The 27,838-nt window shown below is 44.1% G+C and overlaps 2 protein-coding genes across 5 annotated transcripts in view; one reads left to right on the top strand and one right to left on the bottom strand.

Moving 5' to 3' along the window:
* The window catches only part of LOC122398925 (protein FAM76A), an 89,951-nt gene that overhangs the window by 51,071 nt on the left and 11,042 nt on the right, over positions 1 to 27,838 (bottom strand). For all 4 annotated transcript variants that reach the window (XR_006259231.1, XR_006259229.1, XR_006259230.1 and 1 more), the window contains one exon: positions 11,275 to 11,334. The gene's annotated coding sequence lies outside the window, so the exon portion shown is untranslated. The remainder of the gene's footprint in view (positions 1 to 11,274; positions 11,335 to 27,838) is intronic.
* Positions 19,846 to 26,099, top strand: LOC122398914 (PR domain zinc finger protein 1-like). Its single transcript, XM_043399182.1, has 7 exons — positions 19,846 to 20,010; positions 21,338 to 21,457; positions 21,960 to 22,085; positions 22,168 to 22,294; positions 22,673 to 24,502; positions 25,011 to 25,352; positions 25,939 to 26,099. The coding sequence occupies exons 1-7, from the start codon at positions 19,846 to 19,848 to the stop codon at positions 26,097 to 26,099; spliced, it is 2,871 nt and encodes a 956-aa protein (XP_043255117.1).

Here is a 27,838-nt window from a genome sequence, read left to right as displayed (position 1 = left end):
CTGGCATGGTGGTCACCGGTGACCGTTTCATTTTGGAATGTTTCTATTTCTCACATTATAATTTGAATAAACGTCGAGGGCATCTCTAAATATGGTACACTGACATGGCAATCAAAATGTTAATGTACTATCGACTTTCCTTCATTTTTTGTCGAATATAAAATATTTATCGACGACACTCTTTATTTGAAATAATTGAGGCAACGATGTGCAATTATTTTGTACTGCCGCTGTTCGAATATTTTATTCCGATATTATCAGCAAAACGATAAACGTGTTATTACCATGACGTGTCGCTAGTTAACAAATTTAGAATACTACAAATATCTGCACGTAACATTCGAACTCTTCGATATTTAAATAATTAGCCTCGCGTGTCGACGCCCTGGTGAGAGCTCTTTCAAGCTACAACACGATCCAGAGATCACAATCGCGTAATCTACCCCTTATCGTTTCACACCAAGGGGTTATTTCCAGAATTATTAACCCTCTCCGTGTCGTCAAGAAAAGCCACTTTAAGACACCATCTTGACTCCAACTACTATTGTACCTCAGCACGTTCTCTCTTTCTCTACTCGATCCTACATAATTCTACCAAATCCAGACATTAAACCCGAATTATCTAAATAATATTCAACTGTACATCCCACTCACTCAGCGTTCGAATTACGGTACAATTAACTTGAAAATAAATCTCCCAAGGTTTAAAATATTTCGCGTAGGAGGAATGCCTTCGGGTCAGGTGTTGCGGTCTCGTCGTAGCGTTCCCGACAACGTCGAACAGCTCGTCGAGTCGAAACAGAATTTAGAATGCCACGAACCGACCGAGAAAAAGGATTCAGCCTCGGTCACGGTCCGTTCGTGACTTCATCGACGATGAGGAACGGGGCGCACAGCCTCCTCTCGACTATCATTGTCCCTGTCGAGATCGATGAAAAGATACCGGGGCGAATTCAGGGCCGCCAGGTTCGATCGGCTAATCACGATCGGCGCAACGTAACGCTCCGTCGTCGCTCGATACGATGAACCCGCGAGGTTCAACGAATTCCCCACGACTCGGGGTCCTGAACCCGAGGATGCAGGACGATGTCTCTGACCCGGCATGGCTCGATTCATCTCTCGCCTTTGGGTTACATAAGAGCCGGAGGATGCCGGCGTTACCTTTTACGGCACGCGCTTGCGCACGATCATAGCGCGATTTAAGGGGAATCACGATAATACCGATTTTATAACCCGTCGTTATCCAAGAATCGTGTCGAGAAATTTCACCCCACGGAATTGCAAACTGTTCCCAAATTTTTATTTAAATCGGAATGTTCCAAAGCTGCGAAACCTCAAACGCTTCCACAAGATCATATTTTTCAGGCTCGATGGATTTTTACGAGGCTACATTGTTCGTAACGTACACCTCTAGCGTTGCACGCAGGGCAATTTTTACTCGATTGTTTTACGATAAAAAACCATAAAAATGATTCTTTTATCAATTTTTTTATTTCGAACTGATCCACGGAAAACCGCAGAACCGTGCAAAAACGCACAACTCGCTCCAACCTGCTATGTTTCTGTTCTTTTGTTTGTTGTTAAAACGAACAAAAAATGTTTGTTGCACGAACGTGTAGGAGTAGTCTCTTGGTTCGTTATAATATTTAAGATTGTACACAAACGAAAATGTAGGTTACAGTCATTCAAAATTTTGAGTATATACAAATGTTTCTAGAAAGCAAAAATTGTTCATTAGCCCTCTATAATACAAATTTTATTCATTACATGACAAGTCGATAGAGAACACTATGCTCGTTCAAACGCCATACTTTAAATATTTCCCCCGGAATCAGGTAGCCTATACTTTCCATCGTAGTGCAAAGCGCAACCAGCCAAAATATCACCCAAATCAAAGAAAAATGGTAGAAGTTAGAGGGAAATCACAAACACGGTCTTCGAGCGTGATTCTACGCAGCGTCGGGTGTCCATAATTTGGCGGCGCTATCTAGCGTCTAGAATAGAAACTACGAGACGCGTTTCGCCAATCGAGAGAGCGTCGCCATGTTGGATTTGATACTTTCAACTCCGGGTTCGTAATCGCCGACCCCGAAAAAACCCTCCAATAGCAAGATCCGCGGCGATACGTAGACGAGAAAAATTCGTAGGAGCGTTCGAGCGTAGTTTCGCGATGGGAAAAGTGAAGGAGAAAGAGATAAGGCGGGAAAGATAAGCAGAAACACGGCAGGTCGGAGTCCTACCGAAAACGAATTCGGTTTTACTTTTGGCCGCGCCTTCGAGAGGCGCGTTGCCCGCGCAACGGTGCTTTATACGCACCTGTACACGCATAGAACGGGTGGACGCTTGTGCATAGTGGCCCACGTGTAAACGTCCCGGCGTATTCATGGTTTTACGACCGTTTGGCCGCGTCGTACCTGTACGGTACCTCGGTACACACAAGCCTATGTACAGTTAGGCGAGTGACGCGGTTTGGTTTCGACGACGGTACGTGGCGATATGCAGGGGCGGATCAACGGATTCGCGTGTCGCGAACTAATTCTCGACAACTATAATAACCACGTTTCCCCCGGAATTTGTAAAATATATGATACGGTATAGGTCTGGGTTGGGTCATAAACGATTCCAAAACTGTAAAGTTTATTTATAGACATGTGTGTCAACGTCCTAGAAGAGGTTAACGAACCGTTGTGGATCCTTTGAAATATTTCACGATCGTGTTCGAATGTAGCGATTGCTTGGCTAGCGTAGGCTCGTTTAGGAAGATTTTCGCGCATACCTGGCATCACGGTGCGTTTAAAGTTCGTTCACCGGCGGCGAACACTGTCCCCGTCCGTCCCTGTCTGTGAACGGGCAACGTACGTGTTGCGTATAGAATATAGGCGCAAAAGGGGGTCCCCTATGGGGGTATCGGAACCTCGTTACTCAGCGCACCATGCCTATGGTGTGGTCCAAGTCCAAGTCCAAGTAGACCTCCAAGTGGGACAATGACCGGCAGAGACCTTCTTTCAGATCCGTGGCGAGAGAGAATGGAAGGTGGCCAGGCGAACGAGGAGAAAGAAGGACGAAACGAGGAGACGGAGGTGGCAGGGGTGAAGGGGGCGGGAGAGAGGGAATCGCGAACTCACTTCGCTAATTCACTTGCTCGTTGCTTTTCCGGTTTACATTTTGCTACCAGCCGAGAGTACGTCGGCCTTTAAAGACTAGCCAGCCGGCTGCGGCTCGAGAAACGCGCCCGGAAACGGGACTTTGATTTTCGCGAGGGACCAACCGCGCGGAATGAAACAAGAACAGCGTAACGGGCCAGAACGGGGAAACACAAACGCCAGATTACGCGGAAAATTTTTTGACAAATATGCCTTGGAACTAGCTGGCAACCGATTGGAAAATCGTGACCCATTTTCTATATTTAACCCTTCGGTGGACTTTTGGAAATCAACTTTCCTTTGAGGCATTCAATTTCTACGAATTGCACGACGCTGGAAATGTCGATTGTTTTTCTTTTTTTTTTTTGCAAATGGACGCGTCACTTTCGAAATTCCTTCCCTAGATATATCCCGGGTAGTTTCTCTGGTTTTGGTAAAAAAAATTGCGTTCGATTTGTTTCTCTAGGTTCTGAGAAAATGGGTCGAGATGGACGAGACACGCCTGTTGATTTATCGAGTTAATTGGCGTTGATTTATCGCGAAATGTGCCGCGGTTATTTTCTGTGCAAATACTCCGGTACGTAATTTGAATTGCGTAAACCTTTTGCGGAAACATCGATCTCCACGATCGCAAAAATTGGATTCGACCATCGACTCTCGTTATTCTTACGAGACGAGCGTTGCACGCGTTTAGGTTCAAAGTTACAAACGTGTGCCACAAGTGTTTACCGCTGGCGATGATTAAAATAGACCAACGCTTTGAATACTTTTTTTACACCGGTGCTATTTCTGACTCCGGGCAAAGTCATTTACGGTAAACAATCACCCCCTTTGAGGGTGAATCGAAGCGCGCTCCGAACCCGCGATGGTCAAAATTTGTTAAACCGGTCATTTTGAGTTTCTCGAGGGGATAGAAAAATGTCATCACCTAGAATAATAGAGTTCTGAAATTATTTTCGAACAGGGTGGTTTTCATCTTCGAAAATGTGGGGTCGCGAAAGACCAGGTCGTTTCGAAATTAATTTCAGCTCTGATTCAAGCATCGCGATGGTATAGAAAAATTTCATCGCCCAGAATAGAGTTCTGAGATTCTTTGGGAGATTGTTTTCGAGAGGGGTGGTTCGCGATGCTCATGAAAATTCAAATCAGTTAATGCAACGGAGGCGAGCGTTCTTCGGGGACGCGCAGAAAATAGTAGACGGTTTTTTTATCGGTCGCGCAAAGAAACGAAGTTCGTTGTTGCAAGATCATCGGAGTAACAGCACTTTCTACAAAAAAGCTTGAACGCAACATGTCCCGGTTCAAAGCCTTAAGGGTCGTCGACCCCGGCGACTCGGCGAAGCATCGACCTTCTTACCGGCGTCCAGACCTTTCTTAACCATCGAGAGAACACGAAATGAATATTTGATGCGACAACTCTGCCCGGGCTTCTGACCTTCGGAACCCTCGATAATGTCTCGACAGACTCGAACCATTTTCACGGATAACATTCCCAAAACACCACCGAAAGACTCTCAACTAGACGTCTACGGTTCGACGGTTCAGAATTTTCCGGTCAAAAATGCGATAAATACGTAGCCTTTAATTGTTCGAATGGGCTTTCTTCTTTCTTTTCATACAAGTAAGACATGACTCGAAGGAAAAAATATAAGAATAACGTTCTCGTAACACCAGCCTACTGAAAGACTCTCAACTCGATATCTACGGTTGGACGGTTAAAAATTTGATAAATATAAGCCTTAAATTGTTCGAATGGGCTTTTTTCTTTCTTTTTATACAAATGAGGCATGACTCGAAGGAAAAAATATAAGAATAATGCTCTAAAAACACCAGCCTACTGAAAGACTCTCAATTCGATATCTACGGTAAGACGGTTAAAAATTTGATAAATATAAGCCTTAAATTTTTGGAATGGCTTTGTTTTTATATAAATGAAACACGACTCGAAGGAAAAAATATAAGAATAACGTTCTCAAAACACCAGCCTACTGAAAGACTCTCAACTCGATATCTACGGTTGGACAGTTAAAAATTCGATGAATATATAGCCTTAAATTTTTCGAATGGCTTTTTTTTTTATACAAATGAAACACGACTCGAAGAAAAATAACGTCTTTGAAAATAAAACAACGTCAAATAGAATTAGAATTCGTCGAAAATTAGCTGCGAAAGAACGGTTGAAAAAAGAAGGTTGTCAGAGTGGACCGTGACCGATGTGAAAGAGGAGAGGATGAAAGAGGAATCCTCGTTTCGACGTTGTAGACAAAAATGTCTGCCCGTTATTCTCGGTAAGCCGTGTGTGTACACGCAATCGGCGCGATAAACACGCGCGCGCCATCGCGCGAGCGCACACGGCCCGTTATTCTCTAAAGTAACAGTTACGAGAGTGTAGAACGAGAGAGGTAAAGCACCTTGCACCATGGAACGGTTCGATTCGAATGGGTTCCATGGAAACGGCATTTCCGGTTCACATTCAGTTTTCTATTCGCGGCCGCTATTACGCGCGTCTGATTAGAAACTCGCGAGGCCCGCGACAGGCGTTTCGCTCGCGTCGTTCCGTGTTCGAGAAGGAGGGTGACGAGGGGTGATACAAAGCGTCGAGAAGCTTTAATTTCCCTTTCGAGGAACGCTGAAAAGCGCTCGAATCGATGAAACAACGGAAACCGTCGCTTTTCACCGCGGAAGTTTTATTCCGAGGCCGGGGCTAGAAATGGCCCCCGAATCGATCAACGCCCGCGCAAAGTTCATTAACGAGTTATTCGACGGACAATCGACGACAGATACAACGGAAAATAAAAGGAAACGCGTGGACCTGCGTCGACGCGTATTTAAAAGCAGCTTTAAGGGGGGAAAAATTTTAAAGCTTTCGTCGAGACACCCTTTAGTAATTGCGTTTGCGATGTAGTCGTTAATTAACCCGAGTGGTCGATGAAAATGAATTTCAATCCCCGGGTGATTTCTTTTCCTAGACTTTATTTTTCTCACTTTTGTTCACTTAAAATCGATACAGCATCTAAAAATAAAAATCGTCTGTTCGTTTGGACGAATGAAAATAATTTGTACGCAACGAAAGAAGCGTGTGGGATATTGCGTATACGATCGAGTAATCCTAACGTTAGAATGCCTCGTACAATTGGCTGTTGAAAGATTGCATGCACCGAAGGAGAAATCCAAATTACTCGCATACTTACTGGCTGGGAAAACAGTGCAATTAATAGAGCCACGTGACCCACGCTTCAATATCAAGGTTACGTTAATAACTGTGTATAGCTATAGCTCGTCTCTGTATCAACGAGTATACCTTTCTTTCTAATTTCCTCTTTCCATTTAGTTTTAATTTCTTAATCGTTACGAATTTGCTGCAATGAACGTTATTATTGTTACGCGTAAAGCGACACGAGAGTATAAAAATTAATAATGTTGAAGGGAGCTGTTAGAGTTCTAACTTTAGATATTAGTATAGGGCATAGACTGATCTATGGAGTCACGTGATCCACGTATAGCGTCTGTTAGAGAATTAATAAGCCTCTACGACGATTCTAACGCGGCATAACTCTCGTAATGTAATATCAATGTCACCGAAAGCACATGTCGCAATATCTGCAACAGCTTCGACGATTTTTACGCAGCCCGAAATCATTTTCGGCGCGTCCCCCATACAAATCAGTCGCAACTTTCGTTATTGTTTCGAATACAGCCCGAGTAATTCGATTCTCAAAACATTCTTCGAAAAAGGCTTATTCGGTACAGTATCACGCATAAATCACTATTAAACGCGTGTTCGTTTAATCCCCCAACGTGAATCGGCGCCTTCCGCATCACCGTTTCGTCTCTAGAAATTCTAAGCCTCGTCAAAGCGATGTTTACAACTCTTTTTCTGCAAATCCACCGTTTTGACGAAACAAAAAAAAATCGTAATACGGATTCAATTGGCCCATTAAAGTGTTCGTGGGGCATGATGAATTCGATATTCATTGCTCGAGACGCGCTTCCGGAGTTACTTCTTCGCTGAAAACTTGCGAACAATTTCTAGGATGGTGATAATATTCGAATACTTGAATTTTTCAATTGGGACAATTCTGTGCTATAGAATAATAATATTCGAACAGATAAATATTTTAATTTACTTGGATACTTGAATTTTTCAATTGGAATAGTTCTTTACTATAGAATAATAATATTCGAACAGATAAATATTTGAATTTACTTGGATACTCGAATTTTTCAATTAAGACAGTTCTGTGCTATCTAACAGTAATATTCGAACATATAAATATTTTAATTTACTTGGATACTCAAATTTTTTAATTGGGACAGTTCTATACTGTAGAATAATAATATTCGAACAGATAAATATTTTAATTTACTTGGATACTCGAATTTTTTAATTGGGACAGTTCTATACTATAGAATAATAATATTCGAACAGATAAATATTTTAATTTACTTGGATACTCGAATTTTTCAATTAAGACAGTTCTGTGCTATCTAACAGTAATATTCGAACATATAAATATTTTAATTTACTTGGATACTCGAAGTTTTTAATTGGGACAGTTCTATACTGTAGAATAATGATATTTCAACAGATAAATATTTTAATTTACTTGGATACTCGAATTTTTCAATTAGGACAGTTCTGTGCTATAGAATAATAATATTCGAACAGATAAATATTTGAATTTACTTGGATACTCGAATTTTTCAATTAGGACAGTTCTATATTATGGAACAATAATATACGAACAAGTATTAGAATTTACTTGGATTTTATTTGTAGCATTTAAATATTGAAATAATAAAGTTGTTCTTCGACCCAAATTCGAACAGCTGGTGTTATAAGTGGTATTTGTTCAATAGATCAATATTGGAAGTTTGGGGATGAGAGGATGTGTTTGAGGGTTAAAGGATGCAGGTTGTCCCGAAATCGTGCCGATGGCGATTCTCGCGAGAAGCGGTCGAACCGAAGGAAATTAATATATCTGGTACAGTCGTTCCTCCGAGGAGGGAAAAGATCGACGACCCGGGAACGTATCTGGGTTAGTAGTCGTCGGCGATTCACGCGGAAACTTCTTTCGCTAGGAGGGCTCGGCAACGTGGAAATTCGCAAGGTGACTCGTTCATGCCTCCCGTTGTGTGAGTACGTGGACACGTGTGTGCCCGACGCGCGTGCGTGTGTCCCTCGAAAAGTGAAATTTCGGACGGGCCACGGTGCCAAACCAACGAAATTTCGTCACACGAATTCGCCCGGAGGTCAACGACCTCGCCCACATACCCGACCGAGTCACTCTCCGGAGTGGCGTCGTCAAATTGCTCGCAGATCGGATCTCATCGACCAACCGCGTCCATTGAACCGATTAAGACTCGAGAAACAAACAAATAACACGAAGCAATTTAAATTAAAACTCGAATAATTTTAAATTAAGAAACACAATTCGGGATACGACTTGCTTCCTCTTTTGGAACTTATATTTTCTTGATCGATACGAGCTTAGGTAATCTCTTCGCTCCTCGAAAGTGATATCTTTGTGATCTTGCTACTTTTAACACGTTGATTGTCAATTTAAAATTTACGAAGCCTATTGAAATTTATTTTCTTCGATATTTTAACTTGAGAATTAATTGTCAAAGTGTTAAGAAGCAAACGCAGAACAAACTTCATAGCGTATAGTTCTCAGAAAGTAGAAACGAAACCGATCGATTGATAATATTATTGTACAAATGAAAATTGTTCGTGACCTATTAATTATTGCAGATGTAGGAAACGTGCCTGTCGACGAATCCACGGGTTAATTAATCTCTGGGCACCAAGCGTGTTAAGGAAACCTATCGCGCGACTCGCGGCAAATCCGGCTGTATAAATCGTACGCGCGAGAACGTTAATGCTCGCGGCGATACGTTAAATTTTTTCGTTCTTCATTATTTTTTTTGGAGGATTTGTTATCCCGCAATAAGCTTAATTTATACGCGGCGACGCATATTTATTAATTTGCCGTTCATGAATCATCCCGCGGGTATTTTCGCCCGAGATCCCGCAACCTGTATCACCTGTCGAATACTCCTCGCGACTCTCTACTGTAATTATTCATCATTACTCCAAAGGTTCCTCACCCGTCGAGTAAATAAATAGTTTTTTTAATACGAAAGTAACGAAATATTAATTGCCCCGTTGAACGTCGATCGATAACTCATTCGAGACGACTTCGTTAGAGTTTGCAGAAGTGAATTATACACGAAAATGTTTAATAATCCGTTGGAACCTTGACTTCGGTATCTATGCGAATGCGGTTACGTCGATAAGGGAATCCTCGTTTCTAAAATTAATATTCGATGACCCTACACTGAGATCGTAACGTCGTGTCGAGATTTTTACACGAGCATTATTAAAATGGAGTTTATACAGTGTTCGACCACCCCTGGGAAAAATTTTAATTGGGAGATTCTAGAGATCAAAATAAGACGAAAATCAAGAATATCAATTTCTTGATTGAGGCTTCATTAAATAGTTATTAAAAAATTTCAAATCATTCTGAAAAAATTATTTTCGGTTGCGGGGATCAATTACAATCATTTTTGGTGAATAGACATATCCCTGAAATCTTGCGCATTTTCGAGAAAACAATTCGAGAAGGTGTGAAATTTTTCGGTGAAAAAAAAAATTTCAAATTGTTTTGGAAAAATTATTTTCGGTTGCAGGGATCAATTACAATCATTTTTGGTGAATACACATATCCCCCAAATCCTACGCATTTTCGAGAAAAAAATTCAGGAAGGAGGACAAATTTCTCGGCGAAAAAAAATGACGATTCGTTTAAAAAAAATTATTTCTAGATTCTGGGATCAAATACAACCATTTTTGGTGAATACACATATCCCCAAAATCCTACGCATTTTCGTGAAAAAAATTCAGGAAGGACAAATTTTTCGGCGAAAAAAAAAAATTTCAAATCGCTTTGGAAAAATTATTTTCAGTTGCAAGGATCAATTACAATTATTTTTGGTGAATATATATACCCCTGAAATCCTGCGCATTTTCGAGAAAAAAATTCGGGGGAAGTATAAACGTTAATAATTTCTTAACGAAGCTTCCAACAACAAATTGGTATTCTTGATTTTCGTTTTATTTTGGCCTCTATCTTGCATTAAAATTTTTTCCCACGGTTGGTCGAATATCCTGTATATTTCTATAATGGTCTCTATACGCGTACAAATTGTTTCTAACGAACGCGAATAAATCATATAAATCGAATACGTTACAATTTTCCGCGCGAATTAATTTCTGGGGGAAAGAGAATCAGCATTATTGTTTTCAGGATGACGTTTCCCAGCCTCGTTGACAGATCTCGCCGTGGAAAATGATCGAAATGCGCCGCGCATGGTCGCGATGTTTACGAGGGCGAACGAATTTAATTATTTTCAAATTTCCGGCCGAAAGTAGTCGGGTGTCGCGTGGATTAAAAGCGTCCTGCCGTTAAAATTCGCACGCACGACGGGATTAAAGCGGAATCATTTTATTTTGGGTGAAAAGAGACGCGACGCGCGCCCCGGCGCCGATAAAGCGCAATTACTACTATAAATTTGATTCCGCCGGCGGAGGCATTTCCACGGAATTACGAGTAAATCACGACCGACGCGATATTCTATTAATTTCAGGAACACCGCCGAGTGAATTATTGCCAGTCGATACACTGCAGCGGCGCGCGGCGATCGAGAATACCGAAAAATCGTCCGAAAAATGCTAATCCCGCCATTTCTGATTCATTTATACGCGCGCGTTTTGTCATGCTATTTAAATTATTACATCGCTGGCCAGGAAAAATAGACGTCAAACGCGTTAGAAGCATTCTCGATATTCACCCAAATTACAGAATAAAATGTTTAATCGTTGAATCGGTTCAAAAAGAAAATATGATTTTTTACGAACGATCGCAAAGTTTCACGAAATCGCTGGCACATGGATTTTGTGAAATTTTTTTTATTTAATCGACACTGGATATGGTGTCTCACATCGTTGATTAGTAAAAAATCAGGAGTGGCAGAGATTGGAGCAGTTAAAAAATGATGCGTATTTTCATAAATGATATAACAACAGAAACAAGGGCAAAAAACAAGTTCATTTGAATAGACTTACATTGTAGAAAATTCCTGCGCTACTTTCCTTGCTTCCGATGGAGTATTTTTACTTTCCGACCTATAAGAAAGGAAAGTGTTATTGTCACGAAAAAATACAAAGTAATTTTTTACATTACTCAGTCGTCAAGTCTTATATATTAAGATCAACACATTTTTGCATTCACGAGGCATTCGTAAAACAAATCTATTTTTTTTCATGGTCATTCCTTGTACGAAGAAATTTAAACGAAATTAAATAGTCTTATATATTAAGATCACATTTTTACATTCACGAGACATTCGTAAACAAATTTATTCATTTTCTTGACCATTCCGTTTGAAAAATTATTTGGTATTAAATTATACGTCAAGAGGTTAATTATTACGAACCAAAGGGTGAGTAAGAATGTTTTACAAAGTATTCGACTAACTTTGTCAGACCTTCGCGAATTATCCACCGACTCGATGGGTTCTGAAGTGTTCGATTTTGCAGTAGATGGTCGATCATCTTTAATTGCATGTCGTGCGCTTGTTTACGCCGGGAATACATAAAGGTGTTCACGGTGAACGACCGTCGCAGCGGGCGGGGAGGGACGGTGTATTATCTCGACCGGTGAGAATCGGTCCTTTGTGCGCGCTCGCGTCAGAGTTAGCGCGACAGATTTCGTTCGCGTAACCTTGCAGATGGAATCGAGACCGGTCTTCGGGATTAGGATCCGCGTAGGTTCGACGACCGTCGTTTCTCTGTTACACGAGGTGTCGATGGTCCCGGGAGAGCTAGGCCGTTGCGATGACGCGTAGACGAAAAGAAGAGCCGCACAGTGAACGGCCGTTCAGCCAAAGTGAACGGGGTTACCGATCTCGAGTGGCCGTGACTCTGGCCCGGGGTCTGGGCCAGTCGGATTCCATACACCCGGTGTACCAAAACCACTGGCCACCTCCCTCGAAAAACATTCGACACCTCCGCGAAGATTCCTACGATCGCCACAGGTGACGATTGTAACCAGAATTAAAATCAAAAGTACTCGTCGACGCGTAAAATTAAATTTTGTCTGGCTGCTTTACAAAATTCTTCTTAACCCTTTGATTTTGATGCAAACATAAATTGCGCGCGAAAAACTTTTTCGTGACTTATGCAACACACGGGCTGAACGCTCATAGGTGTTTAACGCACGTAGTCGACTGACTGAGCACCTATAGGCACTTTTAGTAATCAAAGGGTTTGCAATGGACACGATTTAAAGTTTCTGTTAAGAATGAAAGAACATAAATAAAATAAGATTCAGACACCAAGGGGTTGAATAATTTTTCCCCCTCAAGGGTGAAAATAATTCAGAGGGTCAACACCTGTTGGAGCATATTCCCAGCGCATCGTTTTGAACCTAGCGTTCATCTAGGGCGCGGAAATGATCTTTTTTATTCAGGGGGGTTCCTCTTTACGAAGATTCGTAAACCACTGGCGTAACGGTAGTGTTAATCGTATATGGAGAGAGAATCGTTCGGGGGGAGTGAAAATTGTTAAGGGTGTAGATAGTAGACCGGTCTGGATCGATTTGGGCCGATTTACATTCACGCGGCTCGTACGTGATCGGCGTATGCACCGAGCCGTGAATGGGAAAAGAGGGTGGGAGTGAGCAAAGGGTGGCGTTGGGGTTAAATGCACGTCCCCGTGAAGGGGTTGCGAGAGGACAACGGACGCGGAGAAACCGTGCGAGAGGGACGCACCGTAGAAAAACCACTCGCTCAAAGGAGAAGTAAACAAGGACGGTAGAAAAACACCGCAGGATTTTTGTAGACGGTCGTCTGGCTTGAAAATTTACCAGACCAGAAGAAATTGTCCTTCGATGACATTGTTAATAAGAGTTCCCTGACCTACGGGGTACGTTTTACATGCTTTCGTGATCGTCGACGCGAAACAAACTCTTTATACAATTGTCGTTCGATCGATCGTGGCGCGACTTTAACGTTTTCCACCCTATTGGGCCTTTCGGAAAACGTAAACCACCTGGAAATAAAATTATATAAGAATTTAATACGTATACGGTGTATATAGATTTCAGTGCCCACGAAACCCTGCACGGGCTCTTAAACGATCAAAAGAATCCTTATGCATTAATTCCACTGTTTTGTACGATGATGTACAATTAAGTCACTGTATCGTTTGCTTCTACGTTCGTGTAGAAATCTTTGATATGATTTGTGTCTCTGAAGACTCTATTTTGGCTTTGAGTTCATTAAACAAAAATTTATCAAAATGTTTATGTAACTTCGGGTTCTAAAAAATGGACGATGTTTCGAGATTCTTTTCTTTTTAAATTAATGGGACATGAATTGAAATATTATTTGTCAACTTTTTAGAATTTTAACCCTCAAGTGGATCATAGGGGACGCTGCAGCCCTCTGCAAGTTTAAACTAATAATTCTTTAATATATGTAAATGTAATTATTTGAAAATTTATGTAATCCTCCATTAGTCCATTATTTTTTAAATGCTTTAAAGGAAACTTAATTTCCATTTACCAATTTGGTGCAAAAACAACAAAGTAAAATCATTCAGTTGAGATTGAAAGTCCACTTAAGGGTTAAAGAGACCTCGATTTCTTTCGCCTCCAAAGTTCCCCGTACAATACATAGTTAATTACTCGAATTTCACCATTAATATCTTCCCAAGACTTCAAGACTATAAGAGACAACAAGAAAATAGAACCTACTTGAACCAAACAGACCCCCTAGCGTAATATTCTCGACCAGCCATCGCGATAAGTGCCGCAGTCCCCTAAATCGTATCGAAAGTCAGGTGATGTTTTCACGGAGGGAGGAGGGGGTCGTTCCGTGTTCCCCATTCCGCTATTCTTCGTTCCTAATTGCGTGCCAGAAGGTAAACGCTTCTTTTCTTGGATCATTCGCCCACCCGTTCGCCCTATCGATTTTACGCGTTACATAAACCACCCCCGCCAAAACTGAGACGTCTTGCAAAACCCGTTCGAATTCGCCACCGTTGGTCGGGGGTTACCTCGACGGTCGAGCCGCCCCCGCGCGTAAACACCTGGACGACATGGGGTCACGTGCACGCGCGATCGTTTTTTTCCGACCGCCTGCCCCCCCTCCCCCCACCACCGGTTCGTTCACGTTGTACGCATCGATGCGGTAGCATCTTGCGATCGCCGAGAACTTAACCGAAGAATTAAACTTAGAAGCGATCGGCGCATGCACCCTGTCGGGCATCGACGAACAGAGACAGAGCTGGGCGGCATGGAAAATCCGAGGACGACGGGAGAAAGAGAGAGAAAGGGGACACGGTTGCACGCGCTGGAGTAGCCAGAGGGGTTGAAAGGGGTAAACGAGAGCGTGACCGAGAAAGAGGGGAAGAAACGAGGCGCGTCGAGCGAGCAGGACGAAAGAGGGAAATGCACGAGAGGTGCCACCGCGAAGGGGTGGGGCGGGACGAGGACAGAGCAACGGGGTTGACGAGGAGGGGACGATCGTGCATCGACGGGGGAACGAGGGAGAAAGACACACGCGAGTGGAAGGGAGAGAACGGCCAATGGTCGGAGTGAGAGGACCGCTAGGATGAGGAACGTGGGCGCAAGGGAGGCACGAGAGGGAGGGGGAGGGAACCTCTGGCAACGGGTCGATCGAAAGCGCAGCGCAGAGAAATGCACCACCTCTGCTCTGGTCTGGCAGCTTTGCTGGCACACCACCGCGTCCGCGTTCGACGGAAAAGGAAGCAGGACGAAGAGAGAGAGGGACAGCCAGCGACCAATACCGACGCAGAGGGAGGACGAGCCAAGCCGACTCGCGTTGGGCTAGGTCAGGTCTACCCGAGTTCCACACACCGTTCTCTGCGTGTGCCATCCGAACAGACCCCGAAAGGCGGAGACCACCCTCGAAAAACGGGTCGTGAAACGGGGAAATCGCGGGACCCGCGCGTGTGCCCCAAGTAAACCGTGATCCCAGTGCCGGTTTATCAATTTTTTTTTTTTTTTGCCATTTCCTATTCTCTGTTTTTTTACCTGCAAATTTTCCCTCCCTCCCCCCTCGGGGAACGAACCGGACCTCCGCGGCGTGCCTCGATCCTCTCGTCGAGAGGGTCGACGGGAAAGTTCGACGTTTGTTTCGTGGTGACGTACGAATCCGGAATCGTTCGAAACGGTCGATCGACGCCGTTTCGAGGCGCCCGAGCGTCTGTCTCGGTTGTTACACCTGGGGAAAGTAAAACGGGGTGCCAGAGGAGAGGGGTGCGTAGACGGAAAGAGGTGAAGTGCGTCCAAGTGGTTCGCGTGTGCGTTTTCCGAAACGAATACACACGGTGTGCTTCCACGGATAGTTTTCCAACGATCCTGCGGTGTGATTTCTCGGAAAAAAACCGAACCCCCGTGCGCTGGTCCCGGAATCCTCGGAACGGCATCGGAGAGGGATTGTTGTTGATAAACAGCGAGGAAGGGAGAGTGTCGGCGGTTGATCGAGCCCGGGGTGCAACGGCAGCGCCGATTCCAATTTCGTTTTCTCGATGTCCTGATAATCGATAAGCGTCGCGTAGGTGGCTAGAGGACCGCCTGGGGCCGGCAGCGATCGGCCTTATCGACGTTCGACAAATTTGTCCCCCGAAGGGGTGCTGAATCTACGAAATAAATGTTCAGGGTAACCGGCGTCGTGTTTCGTCCCTCAGCGCGAGGCCAGCCCAGGCTCCCGGGTGTCCTCAGACTCGGCGGGATGCCGATCTCCCTTAGAAATCACAGGATCACGTAAGGGGGAAACCGGAAGACCCGTTGTTGTTTGCTTATCACGACCAGCCGAAACCAACCAGACGGTGCAGGGAACCGATGCACCAAAAGGCGTGAGTAACGATGCACGCCGATCGTCATAGATTTCGAAAATAATTCATTCAAAGATCCTCTTCCAACCCTCCCGGTTGCTATATCAGTCGAGCTCTCGGTGAAAACGAAACGCTACGGGGGTGAAAACATTGCACATGCCCTTTACGGGCATCGATTTTGTCGAGAGCTTCAGCCCTGCACACTGCGAGTGCAACGGTCATTCACCAAAAGTTAGCTCGATGCCCTGTCCGTTGCACCGACTTTCAGCCCCTTTGATCATCCACTTTGGACCAGACGCGACCAGTGATCGCGTACCGACGTCGATTCCCTAAAAATCCTAAACGACAGAGACAGGTTTCAACCCCTTAAAAATCAAAACAAAGGAGCCCTGCGTGAGAGGAGAACGTGAATGAATCGAAGGAGAACGACTAATGTCGCCGATGAACCGAGGAAAGAATCCTCTCGATCGAAGGGGGATGAAACAGGCGAGAGGGTGGTCCGGGGAAAGCAAAAAGTTACGCGGAAAGTTAACGAATAGTGAACGGGAGGGGGGGTTGGTAGTGCGCGATTTCCACGGAAATGGAAATTCAACGAGTAGCGAAAACCCCCGCTGGCTGGGCGGTTGGGTGGGAGAGGGGGTGGCGGCGGGCGGACTTCGGAGTTTATGCCCCGTCCCCCTCCCACTCACCCCTGCAGTCGATCAATGCGTGGACGGGTTTCACTTTCGCGGTGTTAAAGTGTTGCACCATCGCCGATTCAACGGCCAGAAAAACGCGAATTTCGCGTCGCACGCGTTAAACGTCGTCGCGAAAAATACCAAATGGCGAACACCGATCGGTCAACGACGGAATTTTATGATTCAAATTTTATTTTTACGACCCCCCGACACTGTAGACAATTTATTAGAGGTTTCAACGATCGTTTTTTCTTTGAAAAGTCTCTAAGAAACAAATAACGTAAATGTCTAGGGACCGAACGAAAATGAAGAATGAAATTCTTTTGTACGAGGTTTTCCGAGAAAATCGACTTTGAAAATTTGCTGGGTAGGCGATTCCGTATTCTGATTGTTTTAATCTTATTTAATATCGTAGTATAACAATATTAAACGTTCAAGGAAAATTTTATTAAGTATTCGTCGAGGTTTATTGAGAAAGGGTGAGCACGTACGAAGCAAATGGGTGATAGTAAGAGCAACTTCTTAAACGATAATGTTGTAGAAAGTAAGTTAATAAAGTAAACTATTTCGAAAGTGAACGTTCCGTGTTTTGTGTATCCCTGAATATTTAATAGAATTAATTTCAACAGAAATGCGAGTAATATGCAGTAAAACAGCCCGACATGCGCGCACCCCGAAAATGTCGAAAGTCTATTCTATATTTTCGATTCGTTTTCTCACGTAGAATCGTCGTGAAAATCATACTGAAGCAAAAACAAAAGACAAATTTGTTAAAGTTGAGTTTCATATACAGTTTATAATAAATTAAAAATACAAAAAAGTGTGTATAAAGTACAAATAAAATAATGTTATATCTCGAATGAAAGTTCATCCCGTTTATCGGTAAAAGTAAACGCGATTAAATATAATAATGTTAAATTTAGAACGACGATAGAGGAAGAACGGAAACAACAATTACGAACCAATGTTATCAAAAACAATTCAATGTTTATAAAAATAAAAGCAGAATAGAATTATTACAAATAAATGTGTTTCTAAGAAGAACATGTAAATAATACTCGATCTGAAGTTTACATTTGGAAGTATCCATAACGAAACACTATAGAACTGCAGACTATTGTAGTGAACACTATGATTTCCAGTGAGAAATTAAATGCAATGCAAAATTAGACAATTTTGACCAATTAGAAAATATAACTATTTTAATTTGAAAACCGAAAAAGTATTCAACGAAAGACACGTGGATCTTTTCAAGCGTTTTCAAAATTAACGCCTCCAAGAGTTATCGATTGTATCGATTTACGAGAATCGCGACTATATTTATAGCCTTCCACATTGTTGGACGTCATTATGCATCGATACCTCCATCGCGATTTCCGCGTTTATAAAGAATTTATAAATATTCCGATACGCTTCGTACGTGATGCGACACGAGACGACAAAATTCACACGAAATGTCCAAGGATAGATATCGCGTGCTCGAGCTGTCAGTGTTTAAAAGCAGCTCGAAAATTTGTAGAGAGACTCCCCAAAGAAATTATGGCACCGATTCAAGGAACGTAACAAAGAACGTTTCGAAACCACAAGTTACCCAACCACGAGATTCATTGAAACAAACACGAAAACCGATCGAACCTGTCTCTGGGAACTCGAAAATAACGGCGTTGATATAAGTGCTAAACATTTGGTAAACAACTCCTGAATAACGGTGTCTGAATTCCTATAGAATCCTCGAATAGATGCAAAGATCCTAAACTCGAGTTAAAACGTTTCGATCCTTTTCAATTTAGAATTCAAATGCTTGTTAATTTGACAAAGCTGTTGAAGCAGTGTTAGACAAATTCTAAATTTAAATAATTGCATAATTTCATAGGTATATATGTATGAATTTAATCCTAATCCTACCTAATCCTTCCATAATCCAGGTGCAAGTGCATTTTCATTTTTCACTAATTAGAATTCATTCACGCAACTCGCAATAAGAGTTGTTTTTATCGAAGTAGTCTTTGGGCTATCTGAACTTTTATAATAAATATTACTACCTCGTCTGTAGTTTATTATCAAGCTGATTCGAACCTAAACTTAGGAGAAGTTTTGAAATGAAATTTAAGACACTTTTCCATAGCCATTTTCAAATTGTCTTTGCTACGAAGGCTGAGCCTTGGTGAAAAATCCACCTTTTCCTTTGCCAGAGAGTCGTAACAGCCAAGGATTCTATTACTCCATTCAGCACACCTTTTTGGTAGACTTTGACCCCGATTTTATGGTCTTTCTCACATAAATGACGGTGAATCACAACTCGATGGGACACTTCCCACAAAACAATTTCTGGCTTTCTGGTGGAATAGGCTCGAATCCATTTATGGAGGCTAATAAACTCTTAAAATAATAAACACGACCTGTCAAACTTTATAACCCAATAAATAAGGCGGTAATTACTATATTTTAAAAAGATACACGCGATGCAAATTCAATTCCTTATTAGGACGCGCATGATTCGAACGTAAAAATGTGAAAATCCACGTCCAAAAACATTAATTACCGGAGCATGAGTTCGTGACTATCAGCAATATTTTTATTGCACTGTACCGGTAATTTATTTAAGTATGTAAATGCCTACATAATTTATTTCCAAGACTTATTGATTTTATTTTGACACTCCAGTTACTACTCGACCTTGATGATTATGTTTTTTGTAGACGCTTCTTTGATCAGAGATCATACGTATCTACGATATAGAAGCCATCATGGTAAAACTAAATTCATTTTTTTATCACTTTATTTCGTACAAACAAAAACAAACTTTCCAAAGAAACTTTTCGAAAAGAACACTTTCTATGTCAAAGCACAACTGCAATTATTATTTGATAAAACCAAACAATATACATATTATTTAACTCTGTTGTTCTACGTACAAATGAGAGCAAAATAAAGGGAAAAGTCTTATACTGATCTACGCCATTATCACGCGTAAAAACAAGAGGAAAATAATTTGTACAATCGACGAAATGTTTGAAGTAAATGAATGTGCAATCGACAGATCAATTATGTTGAGGAGGCATCTAATATTTTTGTTCATTTTTCTGCGCAGTGAAGGATGGAGGCCAGCGAGTGGGATCACGCGACCTTGAGGGAAGAGGAATTCGAGCAGCATGCCGTGTATTTGGTACCGGATGTGGCGGCGTCGCCGGGCGACACCAATCGCGCGGAAGCGTCCCTGCCGAGAAATTTGGTCCTCAAGCCCTCTCAGGCCCTCAACGATGTACGTTCCTCCGCCAAAGAATCATTTCTCGAAACCTCCTCGGTGAGAGTCGCGAGAATCATGAAAATTTGTCACCCGAATCGAAACATTAGGGACCCCTTTATTCACGTCGCGCGTACAACACTTTGGCTGCCAAAAATTCCCATCGAGACGAAATATTTTATGCTCGATAAAAGATTGAAGATAAATTCAAAAATAATGTATGAGTGATTCTACAGAATTGAGAAATTATTATCGACCTGTGGAGTGTTTTTATTTTTTAATTCGAATATAACAGACACTCGTATGGCAGCCAACGTGTTAATTTCTAAACACCCACTCTTATTTCCATGAGTCGATTATTTTTTATTTGTTTACGAATTTCGATTGTTTGAGAAACTTTTTGATAGAGATTTTGCCCATTTCTGGCCCTGCCTGGACGTTCCGCTCGATTCGGAGTAAACAATCTCGACCAAGGGATTCCCGGCGAATCGAACTCGATAAAGTAACGAAGCTAATCAACTTAGCGAGCGTGACCTAGAGCTGAAGTCAATCGTTACACTTTCCTCGCCGACGAGAAACGAGAACGATAGCCTTGGTCACCGCGCGTCGCTCCCAGAAGCGATCAAATTAACGCGACCACTAATTTCACCCGTAAATTCGCGAACCAGATTTTTTCCAAATTTCATTCGCACCGTCGTCGAGCGATCTTAAACGTTTCCCCTCGCGAATACGAGGTTTTTTTCGAAAACGTCCCGCGGACAAAACTGTTTAATACCAAGCGCGGTGCCAACGGCAGCTGAATCGACAAAAAACGCTTTCTGCATTATTGAAGCTCCGCCTGGGCTGACGCTCGACGTTCAACAAAGAAAGGAAACATCGCGTCCTCGGAGCCGCCATGTTTTAAATAATTTTCTCGCGTCCCCGAAAAACCTGGACGTTCTGCAATCGACATAAAGAAGGAAAAAATAGAGTGGAACCTCCATTATCCATTCTAGCTCCTATTAGAATAAAGATCCTTCGATCTTGCAAAATTCACACTCTGATAGGGGAATTAATTTAACTTCATTACGTATTTAACTGTCTGAAAGTGAACATGCTTTTTCAGTAAGATGAATATTTTAGAGATTCCAATTTAGTTAGAAAATCAAACAAAATTCGAGAAGCCCCACTTTGCTATTATTATTAGACACAAGTCCAATTGTCAGCTAACCAGTGACGATTAGAATTAGTTCTACCCATTTTGTGATCTGAAACGTTTAAGAAAGAGTTTGGATAAAGAAGGTTCCACGTAGCCCAATGTCCCGAGTAACTGTAAAGGCTAATCGACCGTTATCCGGGTGTTTAGGTTTTGGGCGTTTGGAGCACGAGTTACATCCCCAAAGGGACGAGGTTCGGACCACTTGTGGGCCAGGTGTACACCAAGGACTCGGTGCCGGCCGACGCGAATCGAAAGTACTTCTGGAGGGTAAGGAATCGTTCGGTGTTCGAAGACCTCGGTTATTCCGCGAGCGCCGGTTATCATCGTCCGGGGCCGGTCTTCCCGCGGACGACGCAGAGAGAGAGAGAAAAAAAAAAAGAAATATTGTTAAGACGGGAACAGGAAAAAGGAAGGATAAAGAGAGAGAAGCCCAGCGAAGACCAGAAACTGGTTTCGACCGATCTAGCCGAGCCTTAAAGCGAAACCCGCCAAGCCATTGATGCCTCGTAACGAATTGATGAGTTACGATAGAGAACCTAGGTTCCCTCTCGATTCTCCCTACTAAATCGCCGATATTTCCTAGCCTCCGCGGCTTAACCGCCTCGAACGTCGAGGATTTAGCTCGCGCTTCATCTTCGTCTATGGTCCGCGTAATATCGCGTTAACCCTTTCGCCGCGAGATCTCTTTATTTCTCGAGGTCTTCGAATCGCTAAAAAATTAACCTCCTGATAGGTTTGCAACCGAGTCACGGACGTTTCTATTCGACAGGTGTACAAGAACAACGAGCTGTTCTATTACATCGACGGTTACGACGTCCAGAAATCAAATTGGATGCGTTACGTAAACCCGGCTTATTCGTCCGAATCGCAGAACCTGATAGCATGCCAGTATAAGGTGGGTCGAATTCGCTTGGCGTTTTTTACGCGACTCCCGACACGCTCGAGGCTCATCCGGATTTCTTTATCCCTTTTTGCAGATGAACATTTATTTTTACACAATCAAGCCGATACTACCGAACCAAGAGCTTCTGGTGTGGTATTGCAGAGAGTTCGCGGAAAGGCTCAATTACCCGTTAACGGGCGAACTGATGCTTCAAAGAATACGTGAGTATCTTAACCCTTAAGTGGATTACTATGGTTCTCCGCAAGCTTAAACTAATATTGCATAGTACATGTCGAGGTGATTATTTGATAATTTAGCGAGACACGTACAGCATTCTGCTGAGGCACATCCCAAGTTTCATATTCGATAGAAACAAGTCTAATCATTAATTTCAATTTTAATTACAATATTACTATTTTTCTCAACATATTCGAACACGTCCTGACTTTGATAACAAAAAGACACCTTCATATTTTGGTCAGCATTTGAGCAAAATGGGCTAGTGTGCTAACTAAACTAAGATCGAGAGTACACTTAAGGGTTAAAATAGAAATTCTCGTAGAAAATATGAAGTTACATTTCTTGTTTTGTTACTTCAGGACAACAAGTACAACAATCGGCGTTACCAACCGAAATCATTCCGCCCAGCGTGGACGTGGTGTCCCCGCTGAAGGATTCGTCGATCTACGAGAGACGATCGCAGATGACGCCGACGGACGGTTCCGTACGATCGGACGAGGGATACCATTCGAACTATCACGACGAGATCCTGACGCCGCCGGAGGAGAGCAGCGAGTCCGACTCGGAGAACAACTACGTGCTGGACTTCAGCAAGAACGCGAAAACGTCGGTGTGCAGCAACGAGGTGCTGAAGCAGGACAACGCGGCGGCGAAGAACGAGTACAGGAAGGTGAAGATCAAGATCACGAAGACCTACGGTAACTTCCAGACGACCAAGAGCCTGGACGGTACCGGTAAGGACAAGGATCAGGAGCTGTCTAGCAGGGCGGTGACGCCGGAGCTTCAGAAACCGATGTCGCCGATCATCCTCCAGAAAAACTCCGTTCTGTCGACGGTGAACGAGGACGAGATCCCGGAGAAGAACCCTAAGCCCTTCTACGAGCCGGAGGCGAAGGGCAACGTGACCGTTTCCGGTCGACCAGCCTACCTGACCAGCCCCAGCAGCTCCATCCTCGAGAACATCCTCTTGCGCAGCAGCACCGACAACAACAACAACAACAGTCACAATCACCATCACAACGGGGTACAGCAGCACCATCAGCACCATCAGATCCACCATCAGACTCACGTGGACTCCGTGACGCCGCCGCCGTCCAGCCCGACGGAGATGGCCTACTCGTACAAGAAGTCCCATCGTTACGGGAACATCCTGCCCTGCAGTCCGGACTCGAGCTCGAACCTGCCCATGCAGCCCGACGCCTGTGTAAATTCCACCAGCGGGAACAGCGCCCTGCCGATGCAGAGTCCCACGAGCAACCTGCACTCCAGCACGGGCAACCTTCACTCCAGCACCGGGCCCACCAACGTTCTCCAGTCCCATCCGGGCAGTATTCATTCCTCCAGCAACGCCAATCACCACACCAGCTCGAACCTGTTATCGTCCAGCACGATACTGACGTCCACGAGCAACCTCCACTCGTCCACGACCGCCTGCCCGACCAAGAGGAAGACCAAAAGCCCGTCGCCATCGGCGAACCCCACGGGCGCCTCCACCCCCACGATCCTCTACTCCAGTTCCGGCGGATGTCAGATCGAGTCCAGTCCCGTGTATCCAGGATCGGCGGTGAGCAGCAACCAGAGCGTGTCGCCCATCTCGCCCATTCAGTCGCCCTCCTCGTATCCGTACGGTATCTACCACCAGAACGGCTCGTTGCACCATAACGTGGCGCCGTTGACCATCAACTGCACCGCGTACTCGCCGACGCCCAGCGGAAACGTCGTCTACGAGAGGCCGGACGGCAGAAGGCTGGAGGCGGCCACCAGCAGCCACCAGCTGCCCACCTCCTCCACGATGCAGATCGACACCAACCAGGCGTTGATCGCTGGCACGCACAACCTCCACCTGGGCCATCATCCCGGCCTCACCATCCACGCGAACTCCTCCTCGATGAACCGGTACTCGCCTGCCAGCTCCCTGTCGCCCGACGATCACGGATGCTCGCAGAGCGGCTCCCTCAGCCCCAACTCCCAGGGATCCAGGGGCTACAGGTCCCTCCCTTATCCTCTCAAGAAGAAGGATGGGAAAATGCACTACGAGTGCAACGTATGCTGCAAGACCTTCGGCCAGCTGTCGAACCTCAAGGTCCACCTGAGGACGCACTCCGGTGAGAGACCGTTCAAGTGCAACGTGTGCACCAAGAGCTTCACGCAGCTGGCCCACCTGCAAAAACACCATCTTGTTCACACTGGTGAGTCGGGTTCACTGTTGTTAGACACGCACTTGCACTTCGCGATTATGTTCACTCGATGAGATTTTGGAATCACGCGTATATTTGCAAGTTTCGAGAATCGTTTCGCGCTCGGATAGATAGCGTGTTGACATTCTTGGTACCTGTTTACCACTGACTACTTCGTCGGTTTTCGACCGGTAATGGCGGACGCGTGCGCTAGTAGGATGCGTAATAAACGGAATGAGAATGTCAACACAGCCTAGCCTTGCTTCGTATAGATCACGATCAAGGCTAGGGCCACGTGGCGATTTGTTTACCGTCTCCAATCATCTTACTTTAGGTGTCATTAACACGTCATCAACATATGGGTGACATGATTTTTCATTAACTAAAACAATTCATTCACAAGATCAGATGTTAAAGAAAATCAATTTTAACAGGCTAAAAACTTGAGTCTCTTTTAACTCCAATCTCGACGAAATGAAAGTTTAGAATTGAAATGGGAACGTGATTGTGACCGTTACAGGGGAAAAACCACACCAGTGCGAGATCTGCAAGAAGAGGTTCAGCTCGACCTCGAACCTGAAGACCCACCTGAGACTACATTCCGGCCAAAAGCCTTACGCCTGCGACCTATGCCCCGCGAAGTTCACCCAATTCGTTCATCTAAAACTGCACAAGAGGTTACACACGAACGAGAGGCCCTACACATGCCAAGGCTGCGACAAGAAGTACATAAGCGCGAGCGGCCTTAGGACCCACTGGAAAACGACCAGCTGCAGGCCGAACAATATCGAGGACGAGCTTGCCCTAGCCGCGGCCGTGGGTTCCCCGACGTACTACGAGTACGGCCCTGACATGAATGTTGGTGAGTACTATGGAGAAGCTACCTTTGGTCTTGGGATATTTATCAAGATTCGCGTAAACCATTGTTTTCGAGCATTTTTAGACACGTATTCTACGTGGAACGAAAGAATAACCCACAATTATGTGGGTTAAAAGCTTCACTTTTAGACCCCTTCTAGTCCAAATTCGACTTGGCAATTTTTTCCTCCTTGTAGAGACTACACTTTCAAACACCTATTATTTCAGTATGCAGGGTGTTCGACTCTGGGAAAAATTTTAATGGGAGATTCTGGAGACCAAAATGAAACGAAAATCAAGAATAGCAATTTGTTGATCGAGGCTTCGTTGAAAAGTTATTAACATTTAAAGTGATAGTGTGCAGCTGTCCGCAGATTGCAGTTTCACAGGCGAAACTTTAAACGTTAATAACTTTCCAACGAAGCCTCTATCAACAAAATACTATTCTTGATTTTCGTCTCATTTTGGTCTCCAGAACCCGCTATTAAATTTTTCCCAGGAATGGCCGAACACCTTGTACGTCTGAAACGTTCTGTACGAGGTTTCGTGTTATTACCGTGGACGTAAAGAGTCCGTTTTCTCGATTTCAGGAAACATGCCGAAGGAATGCGAACTGGAGCACATCGACAATTACGAGAGGCACGGATCCGCTCACGGGCCGCACTCCACGTCCCTCCACAATCTGGAGAACTCCGTGAGTCGGCCAAGCGTCATAGAGACCTCCCAGCCTCACATAATCGAGTGCACCTAAAACCGGGGGTATGAGCCCTTTCGCTCCAGCGCAAAATCCAGCCGTGGAATGGTAAACGAGTTGCTCACGACAAACGAAAGCGACGTTTACCCTCGCGCGCGGTGGCAGTGAGAGAGAGAGAGTGAGAGAGAGAAGAGAGAGGAATAGAGAGAGAGAGAGAGAGAAAACCCGTGCTCTTGCGCTCGTCGTGCTTCCCTCTCGCGGCACGCGAGGGGAGGAGCTCATCCCGGTGACACCGTACGTCTTTTCTTAATTTCATTCGCCCCGCGGCGACCGATCAACTGTACGCGGGGGAGGATGGGTGGTGGCGAACGCGAATCAGAGACGGGCAACGTTCAATCGCGAGTAACAGACAACCAACGAAGACCAACCTGTAGCAATTTATTCGCGACCAACAGAACCCATATGGATGCGTCATCGGCTAAAATAAAAAAAATTGGTGGTGCGTTTAGAAAAAAAATTAATATATGAAGATTTTGAAGAAAGACATTTTGGCTCATGACGCGTCCATACGCGAGTTTGGTGACAATTTTGTTCGTGAAGATATTTTATTCTATTTTTCGTTCAACGGTTTACGGACGGAACGCTTATCTTTCATTCGTTGTCCGACGATTGGGTGATCACAGAGAGGACTTTGCCCGTCTCCGCGCGACACGAAAGTGATTGTTAAAACACGTTGTTGCTTGGTTATACTTGTTGAAACCGCGAATGGAATTAAAAGCTTTTAGCAGAGACACTCCTCCCGGAAGCCGGTTTACTCGATCGCGATACGCGGACGGACGAGAATCGGACGCGGTTCCCCGAGCTACGAGCGTAACAAAGTTCCTTCCTTGTAAATACTCGTTTCTATATTTTTTCTATGGTAGCCACACGAACCAACGAAGAGAGACCCGAACACGAAACGGAAGAACGACGAACGGACCGAACGAAACGATAACGATTTTTCTACCGTTAGAGATATCCGCGAGTCCGTCGAGCAAACGCTGCCATTTCCCGGATAGAATCGAGAGACGGGGGAGGCGAAAAGTCGTTCGAGCTTCTCGATTATCCTTCCACGGGTTACCCTAAAGCGATGCTTAGAAAAGGGTACCGTTAACAACCCCGGTGCTACGTCGTGCCGTTAACACGTTTTTTGCTACTCGTATACAAATCAACAGGCTTCCTCGCCAATACTTCCATCGCGGCAGGCTCTATCCCCCCCGACACGAGGCTGGACCCATACTATCCACTTCCTGTCAAATTTTAATCGCTGATGGAAATCTCGAATCAATTCGTAAACTAGCTTGGAACTTCATTTTATCGTAGTAATTGTTTGATTTTGTCTCCTTGGTCAACGATGGGAAAATATTTGCAAATCATTCGAACTGCTATCTAGACAGGAAGAGTGAAAAATTGAGGAAGATTTCAATGCAAGGAATGTCAACGAGTCTTAACCCCGTGACGTACGATTCAATTTCAAATTTTTCAAACGTGTACTGTTTAATTCAAATTTGTTCGTACAATGGCCACGAAAAAGAATTTATTCTACGAGTACCTCGTTTTTAATACATAAGACTCGATGAATAGTAGCCTCATGATTGTGAAACTCGGTAAGGGGTTAATGGATAACCAAGATACTTTTTAAATCGTCTAACAACTCGACACTGAAATGGTCCCCGTCGTTACGGATTTGAAATTGAATAAGATGACCGAGGAATGACGAATGGTGCTCGATTACGTTTAATTGACGGAAGTGTCGA

Source organism: Colletes gigas, unplaced genomic scaffold (assembly GCF_013123115.1).
Source record: "Colletes gigas isolate AHSC1104 unplaced genomic scaffold, ASM1312311v1 Colletes_gigas_Sc00002, whole genome shotgun sequence".
Classification (NCBI taxonomy): domain Eukaryota; kingdom Metazoa; phylum Arthropoda; class Insecta; order Hymenoptera; family Colletidae; genus Colletes; species Colletes gigas.
This window is presented reverse-complemented; position numbering and strand designations above follow the sequence as displayed.